The 9,321-nt window shown below is 42.1% G+C and overlaps 1 protein-coding gene across 2 annotated transcripts; it reads right to left on the bottom strand.

Moving 5' to 3' along the window:
* Window positions 1–5,832: 5,832 nt before the first annotated feature.
* LOC121970454 lies at window positions 5,833–7,999 on the bottom strand. Of its 2 annotated transcripts, XM_042521195.1 has the most exons (3): window positions 7,846–7,950; window positions 7,683–7,736; window positions 5,833–7,169 (listed from the first exon to the last, which is right to left on the bottom strand). In XM_042521195.1, the coding sequence occupies exon 3, from the start codon at window positions 7,136–7,138 to the stop codon at window positions 6,020–6,022; it is 1,119 nt and encodes a 372-aa protein (XP_042377129.1). In that variant the 5' UTR covers window positions 7,139–7,169; window positions 7,683–7,736; window positions 7,846–7,950; the 3' UTR covers window positions 5,833–6,019. The 2 variants fall into 2 exon arrangements, with proteins under 2 accessions (XP_042377129.1, XP_042377128.1); XM_042521194.1 differs by lacking the exon at window positions 7,683–7,736 and having other exon boundaries at window positions 7,846–7,999.
* Window positions 8,000–9,321: the final 1,322 nt, after the last annotated feature.

Genomic DNA, 9,321 nt, shown 5'->3' with positions numbered 1-9,321 from the left:
CACAAGCAAGAGATTTCTCCCTTGTGGTGGTCACGACAACAAGGGGAAAGGCTTCCCTTTGTTGGCGACGGCAAAGAGAGAGGGGGGAGGGAGAGGAGTAGAGAAATTAGGTTAAGGTTCTCTAAAAACCTTACAAGCCAATTAATGATCTCATGTATATAATCTTCTCTCAACCATATCAACATTTAGACCTCATTAATGAGTTAGATTAGAAAGTCCAAATTCAACCCATTATCCCTTAACAAAATATTAGCTCATTAACCCCTTGGTTTGGTTCACAACTAAACCAAGTTGGTTCATGACTAATTTATGATTAAACCAAATATGATCCGACTCTTCCATAAGAGATATGACCCATCCGCGCTTCCATTGCGACAAGTATTTCCCTATTTGTCTTATGTATGGTCCAACCAAATATTTATCTCTTAATCTAAGAATCCTATTCTTTAACTTATTTTACGTCTTTTAGAGACTCGTTAGTACTTGTGACCCAATAGATTTTCGGTTTATCTTGATCGTTCATAATTAACTACTTAATTATAGAACGATCATGAGTGACATCTAATAGTACATCATGATCCCCAATTAGTCGAAAATCATAGTTGATCTTATAATTAATTCTAAACCCTTCAGTAGCTAGTGAGGTGTGTCTCGTTCCTTTCACTCATCTTATCCCACTTGGTTCAGGACATGATCTATGTGTTTTGTCCCCACTAGGCTGACTATGTTACACCTAACCCAAGTAATACTTTCTTGTTCTGTGAATTCAAATTACTTATACATGTGTACAAGAGTCTCACACTCTTAACATGTGATGCTTTAGCCAAAGACTCTGAGTAATAATCCTAACGAGTGGCCATAGGGTATACGTCTCCTCGCAAAGAGCGGTGAATCCCCTATGGGCTATCCAAACACCTTTAGGTACATAAACTTATACCCAATCATCCCGGGTCTACACTTCAATGAGATGCTTGCTTATAATGTTAAAGTATAAGTCTCCATAACCAAGATGACTTGTATACCTCAAGTCAAAGAAAACTTGCACTTGTGCTGTAGTAAGAACTTCATCGACATATCTATATATATGTAGAGAACAATATGAAGTCTTACAACAAGTCACTCCAAGGAACTAGTTACCATAATCAGCATTCACGTTTAACTCTCGACATCCCAATATCTTCAGCCAGTGAGAAAACAGCCGCTTGGCCGAACCAAGGAGTATAACCCGTGCTAGTCTTATAGAATTGATGATATCCGAATGCATCAATTCGACGACTAGGGAAATTTTAATATATTCATAATTGCACATGTAGAGATAATCCTAGTTGTGATCCAATCATAAAGTCTCTCATGCTATGAATTATATTACGGACATTCAGTAAATGAGTTTAAGACAATCAAACACATAATATGTACTCAAATAGTGAATATATACTTATCAAATAAATAGAAAAAATCATAAGATGATTACCTTAGGACATCCCTCAAATTCTAACATTATTTTCTTCAGATAGAAGAAATAATGGAAGACTGTGTGAGGGGGACTCGATGCAAGCCGAAGATAATGACCAGTCAACAGAGTAGTCAAAAGGAGTTGGGAGCCAACTATCAGAGAGGAATGTAGAAATTTTGAGAGATCTCCATGAAGAATCTTAGGACGGGGAATTAGAGGCCGCCTAATAGTTGGTGTTTAAAGAAGCTAACAAACCTGTTGGGAGGAAGGTAGGACTGGTTGATGGTGCTCGGGATTACTATTTAATGGTCGGTGAGGATTTCAAAATGTAACATAATTTTGTCTAGGTCTCGTCCATTGATATACAATTCTATGAATGTATACTAGAGGGTGGAAATACTCTCAGAGGCCAAAGATAGGAAGGTATATCGAATAAATAAGAAGAAGGGAGCAAGGAAAGTCAAAATGTAGAGATGGTAGAGACTTATAGCAAGAAAGACTCATGGAGTTGCAGAAAGTTGTTGAAAATTGTTGCCGCTAGAGCTTGAAGATGATGGTGGAGAATGTTGTCTCATTCTCCCCTCATTAACCCTAATAAAGTTTCAGCCCTTGAAATTCAGTTGTTCGATCCAGAAGTCAAAAAGGTGGGCTAACGATTAGAGTCATTGGATCAAACTCCCGAATCCACAAAATCTCAATAGTTTCCTCGAGTTGATATCCTCGACATGGCATCACCATGTGGCAACTACGAATGGGTCGCATTGATAGCCAATGGGATAGACCAATTATGATCCAGATACGCCATCATGCATAACACGCACATTTATGGTGTCTGACTCATGGGTTTCCTAGGCAAGTATCTGTACGTTGGTAAGGTTCTTTAGTCACATCAACCCTAGAGAGCGAGTCAACAGATAAATCAAATTACACTACTATCTAGTCAGTCGAACTTAAGCCTCCTTCGACTAGATTTGATGGGAGACTTGTGATACAAAGAGCATTGGAGGCCTCCACATGTACCAAGAAGGTCAATAGTCCTATTGAGATGGAGGTCAAAGTTCAGATGGGTCAACTCGATCGAGCTATTCGAGACGAGAGAGGTAGCTATTCAGTTCGAATAAATCGAGACGACTCTCTGCCCATCTTTGATTGGTCCTACCAATTAGACGATCAACTCCACTCAGGCACCCCCCCCCCCCCCCCAACACCAGACGCTCTGTGTGTCTCCACTCAGCTTATAAATCTGCAAAAAAGATCATAGACCGACATTAAGACTGCCCTTTAAAGGTACATTCGACTACAAGGGCTCAGCTCTCTTGAACACTTGCTCTGCTTAGTTAGCTCCACTCGATTCTTCTAGTCGGTCCGCCTGACTCTTATGGCTCAACTCTCCCGACCACCTGCTTCTCTCAGTCAACTCCACTCGATTCCTCCGATCAATCTGCTCGATCAGCTCCCCCAACCATCTTCTCTCAATCATCTCCACTTGATTCCTCTGGTTGGTTCGTTTGACTCCAAGGGCTCAAATCCCTCGACCACTTGCTCTGCTCATTCAGCTCCACTTGATTCCTCCAATTGGTCCGCTCGACTCCTGGGGTTCAGCTCTCGATTCCTCCAATCGGTTTGCTCGACTCCTAGGCTTAGTTCTGTCGATTACCTGCCCCGTTTGATTCCTCTGGTTGGTTCGTTTGACTCCAAGGGCTCAAATCCCTCGACCACCTGCTCTGCTCATTCAGCTCCACTTGATTCCTCCAATTGGCCCGCTCGACTCCTGGGGCTTAGCTCTCGATTCCTCCAATCGGTCTACTTGACTCCTTGGGCTTAGTTCTCTTGATTACCTGCTCCGCTCAATCAACTCCACTCAGTCCATCCAACTCCTGGGGCGCAAATCCCCTAACACACTACTCCGCTTGGTCGGATCAACTCGCCCGACTTCTTCGATCGGTCTACCTGACACCCTACTCAACTTCACCAATTTGACAAACTCGTGCCATCTGGCTCGATCCCTCTTAGTGTGCCAAGCTCTTTGGCCAAACTAATTTTGTATCTCATGGGCTTATACCAGCACTTGGATTAATGCGACATGTGGGGTGACATGTAGAGTATTAGAGCACATGAAGAATTATGATTATACTAATACAGAGTATTGGTGATGTGACTGTCTGACACAGTAAAAATATAATGATGTGATATTTTTACCTACGGCAACAGGACATCTAATTAATGAGGGAAAAGGTGTTATTTTCCCTTCAATAACATTATAAAGGAACCCACTCCCGCGGGCAAAGGTACATATATGCACACACACATATGCCCCTACTTTTATCACTGCTCATTTTCTCTATTTCCTATCAAAGACTGACTTGAGCATCGGAATGGCTAAGTCAGAATATCCCCTTACCTCCATTCTAACGCTCTCCACCTACGTTCCCCTTCTCCTCTGTCGTGCATCTCTTGCTCGGTGGAGAGCCCATGATAGCAGTCGGGCACCGTTGTATCATGGGAAACAGACGACCCGAGGAAACCTCGAAGCACAGCCGGAGGTGGGGCAAATTTGTTTCAAGGAAACTGCGTCCAGCGCAGGCCTCGGTATGCTCACCCGGTCGGCCGCTTGCCCGCTCGATCCCACTGCCCGGTCGACCTCTCTGACCGCCTGATCAACCTCGTTGTCTGTACCGCCACACGCCCGATCGACCTCAACTCGCTTGCTAAGTTCGCTCGGGCGCTCAACTAGTTTGCCCGGTCCCTCACTCACCCGGTCGACCGCTTGCTCACCCGGTTCTTCCGTCCGGCCGCTCACTTACTCACTTGGTAGTTCGGTTACTTTGTTTGCGACTAGCCCACCCGGTCGCTCACTCGCCCGGCCGCTCGCTTGGACCACTTGGCCTCTCTGCCTTTAGGTCACCCTACCTTCCACTGTAAGGCTAACTACCCACTCGATCTGTCTGTCCGGTCGGTCAATCTACTGTTTGTCCGCTCGACCCTTTAGTTCGCTCGGACTTTGCTGATTGGACTTGAAGCTTAGACTTGGAACTCAGTTTGCACTTAGGAATTAGTAGAAATCATCTCTTGCTGGTAGCCTGAGATTATCTATTCAGGTCATCTCTATAGATAAGTTGAATTTAATTTCGTGTAATTTATATTCGACAAAATCCTAAATATCTGGTAGATTGTTTCTTCCAACAGAGTTCAATTTGAAGAAAGGTGTAGAAAAGCTATCTTCCCTTTTTGACATGGCAAATTTGGGATCTCGAAGGATTGCTCCTGAAGAGCCTAAAGAGAATTCAGCCATAACACGCGAGGATATCGAAATCATCAATGTGCGGGAGTTGTGGGATGGTTTGGAAGAAGAAGAAGAAGAAGAAAAAGAAGAGGAAGAGGAGGAGGAGGAGGAGGATTGCCATGAACAAAGTGAAGAAATTTGTAACAATTCTTGTAGTGACGAAGCACTAGATTATGAGTTCATTGTGATTGAGAATTACTCCGAACTAGAGAAGGATGAAGTTCAAGTAGGCGAGGGCTTGACGGGGTACAATCCAATTGAGCTCCAACTCCATGGAAGTTCTCTCGTGGAAGATAATGATGAACAGAAGACCATGGATAGGGGTGTTGAACAAGTAAAAGATGAAGCTTCAACTATCGAATTCGCAAAGAACATGAGCTTGAGGGATTGGCTTCGACAAGGCAGCAAGGTGAACTGGCCTTGGAGCACTATAGAATCCCAGTTTGGTGGTTTTGTGTTTCCGGAGATCGAAGATGAGGAAAGTGTGTTTGATCCTGATATGCTTGGCCAGTTTGAACAAGCCATGGATGACTTAAGTACAGAAGAGGAGATGCTACTGCAACAGATAGTAGAGAGCTTGGGATAAGAACAAGAAAGGACTAATTAAAGGATGGAGTAGCTTTAATGGCAAGATAAATAGAGCATAGAGGATGCGTATTTGTGTCTGGTAGTTTATTTATTTTTTAAAAAAGCTTGTTGATACTCCATGTGTTCCCTTCAAACCCAATTATTATATATGTGAATTTCTTTGAATCTAAAATGGTCAGTAAGAGTCTTACACACCTTAATTTTACACAACAGAGAGCTGATTTGATCAAAGTGCTCTTAATAATTCCCAAATAATAAGTGAACATAACTGAAGAGCAACTTTCATTGAACACAATCAATAGCAGAAGTTGCATAGTAAAAAAAACATCCATAGCCGACTAAACTAAAGATATTTGATCACTACAGTTGATTTTATTTTTTGTACCAGAATCAAAGCAAAATACTGATAGTAAAGAGCATGATTGACAATATGGGAGAAGCAAAAGCATGTTGAACCACAACCTCAATTTGATCAGCACTTCACCTTCTTCTTTGCATTCTTATGGAATAACTTAACACAGCCAAAATATAATTCCAAAAAAGTCGGTCACACAATGCAGAAATATTTGTGCACAATACATTCCAAAAGGAAAATCAAAGAGCAAGAAAAAGCGTCACCATCTGGTATCACAACCAGTCCAATCATTCCAACACTCTGCATAAGTAATCCTCCCAATTCAATATGTAGGCTTTCGTCAAACCGCATCCGGTTCTATCCAGACAAGAGACCTAAAATTGGCCTTCGACGAGAGAACAGGACCATCAGTAATGCTTTTGTTCTCCAAATCAAATATATGCCAAGCAATTTCATCAAACGGTTGAGTGAAGTATATGCAGTTCTCTTTGCATCCTGTATTTTTCACCGGAAAACATATTGACTGTACATTTCCCAAAAAGATTGCGTAGTTCCTCAGGCTCTCCACCTTGACGAATGATACTTGTGGAAGAAGCATCTGGTAGATCCTGTTTTTCATGTTCACCATAGATGCTTCTTGCTTAAGCTGAAATACTGAGAAATTATTAATGGGCCCATTCTTTTCTTCCTTTGATGCAAGAACTACCAAAATCTCAGTACCATGCTTTATCAAATGCATACTTAATTCCCCTTCATCCATGAAGCGCCATGAATCAACCAATGAAGGTTCAGAGTTGGCACGGAGTATTGAGTCTACAACAAAGAGGAAAGATTCTTCTGCGAAATAGAGCTTCTCCTCTGAGAGTGCAGAAAACTGAAGAAAGAATGCATCAGACAGATTGTCCAATGCAGCCCATTCATCATCCCCAGGACGGCAAGAAAAAAAGATAGACTCTTTCTTATTTCTCACCTCAGCCAACAAAAGACAATGTCTGGTTGCAGGGGATGACAACAGGGTAACAAAAATGTCACCTTGTATCTGAAGAAGTGGAAGCTTGATATTAGCTGCAGTTAGCACATTTACTATACTCATATTATCAGAAGGTGGATCTCTAAACACCAACCAACTTTTGTATGCACCACAACACTCCCCATTCAGGTTGAATTGCCGAATCATAGAGCAACTCTTTTTCACTGTGCTGAATAAGCGAACAGTCCCCAACCCGAGGTGCAGGAGGCATGGGCTCTGTGTTCCCATAGGGCTGTAATTTTGCACTGCAGCCTTCCATGTCCTGCATACTCTACCAACATTGAGAGCTTCGAGCCAGCTCAAGCGATTCAGGATTAGCTCAACGATATGGCCAGGAAGATCACGTGATGGCAGAGATGATGACATGGTTTGTTTGTCACAATTTCCTTGTGGGTTTTCAAACTTCCCATCCATATTGCTTGTACTCATCTTCCTTTTAACGTCCTCAAGCTATTCAGGCCTACATGTTTGAAGTAGATGGTTATGCAATGGAAAAAAAAGGTAGGTTCAGCACTAAGAAACACAATAAAGGTTTAAAGAGTAACAAGAACGACTCCTCTTCTTCCACTTTAAATTAAACCAAGCCAATTAGCTACTAGTGCAAACTAGATATTAGCTCTTCATAACAAAGGGATTGGCTTCTTAGCAATCATTCATCCACTATCAGCCAATATCAAGTATGAGAAGATCAAAATTATAATATTAGTTACCAAAATCAATTCTAGAGGCAAAAGGAGTCCTTTTAACTTGATTATCATGTAAAATCTTCTAATAACTGTGCATACAAATCGGTAGTAAACTAGGTAGTCCAGGAAAATACGAGCCTAACAAACAAGCACATCCCACCGCACAGGCGGAAAAAATCTAATCTTGGATCGAAGATCGAGTAGATTCAAGATGAGAATTAGGTTTCACGAAAAACGGAAGAAAGTGCTACAGTTCAAATAAGATCAAAAACCCCCAAATCCATCACCTATTCTTTCCTTAGGCCTCTTTCAGGCATAAAGAGCTCCACTTGAGACAGGATCTGGAAATAATGCACTCGATTAAATAGATCAGGACGATCGCCGAAACCATCAGAGCAGCGAGAAGAGGCGAGATCGAAGAAGGAAGAGCAGCAGATAACTGAATCTTACCCTTGACGGAGCTGGCTCGCCCCTTTTGCCTCCTCTCGCCCACATCCGTAGGAGACCGCGGGTGGGCGACGCATCGTCCGCTGGCCGAGCTAGATGTGTAACTCGAAGGGGGGTCGCTCGTACACGACCCCACGAGTCAATTCATTGATGCCACATCCGTCCGATCGAACTGATCGACGGCGTATATCGAAAACGCATGCAGTTGAGCTGGCAGTGGACAGTGGGGCCGGGTCGCATCCCGGCGCGTCGAACTCGCTCCATCAGAGCGAGTTAACTCGGAAGTCGGAACTCCAGCCACGTAAACGTGTAACGTTACTGGCTTGTTACCTCCACTCGATATTTGATGCCACGTATGTAAAAAGATAAGAAGATAATTACACATTATCCTTCCAAAACAAACTTTTTTTAATAACAAAATAAAACGCATCAGAGCTTTACACACTCTTTCTAGTTTCTCCTGGTCACTACTCACTGTATGAGAAGAGCTCGATCGTCGTCACCAATCACAGATTAAGATCGATCGAACCTCTGTTTATTATTCATTACATTAACAGTTAAAACAGGGGCGGGCAATCTTTTAATTACAAGAGCATGTTCCGCAACCTCCGGAGCCACCGCCGCAGCAGGCACTGCAGGGCCGGCGCTTCCGAGGCCGCTGCTGGGCGTCGTCGTCGACGTAGGAGAATATGATCCAGGAGACGATGGAGAGACACGCGACGACGACGCAGTACATAGCTTCGCCGCCGAGGCTTTGGAGCACGCCCGTCGCTTCCATGATCCCCATCTCTCTCTCTCTCTCTCTCTCTCTCTCGTTGCTTGGAGTTTATAGGACGAGGAGTTGGTGTCTTGTTGAGCGATATTGATGACGAGGGCTATTAACGTTGACTTTCTGCCTTGGTGTTGCTTAACGGTTAAGAGTTAAGAATTAAAGGCTAAGGAAGATCCAATGCTCCGCGGGCATTGTAGAAGTTAAAAGCGATCGATCAGGACAGACGATAGTTCGAAGTGTAGAAGAAATGAGTCGAGTTCTTTGATTTGGAAAAAAATGGCAAAAATTATACGGACGTCCTTGTTTTTAAGGAATTGTCTAACAGAAATCATACTTTAATTTATTTATTATCAAAAGTGTATTCTATATTTACCCTTTTACACTCCATTACAATAATTGCTTTAGTACATATGCATTCTCGTCTATATTGTCACTAAAATAATTATAATTTCATAGCAGTTATAATTATAATAATCATAGTTATAACAGCTAAGTTGTGTAACTATTATAACATAAAATTTTAATAAAGATCACTAAGTTATTTTATAACCCTTTAAAAGAATGCTTTTTTGAATCTAACACTTGCAAATTGAGAAACTAATCTGATGTATGAATTTTTGAATTTATTTATAATAAACTAATTCAAGTTCGAGTCGAGAAATAATTCGATGTGTGAATTTTTGAGTTTGTTTTAGATAAATTAATCT

This window comes from Zingiber officinale, chromosome 4A (genome assembly GCF_018446385.1).
Source record: "Zingiber officinale cultivar Zhangliang chromosome 4A, Zo_v1.1, whole genome shotgun sequence".
In the NCBI taxonomy this organism is placed as follows: domain Eukaryota; kingdom Viridiplantae; phylum Streptophyta; class Magnoliopsida; order Zingiberales; family Zingiberaceae; genus Zingiber; species Zingiber officinale.
This window is presented reverse-complemented; position numbering and strand designations above follow the sequence as displayed.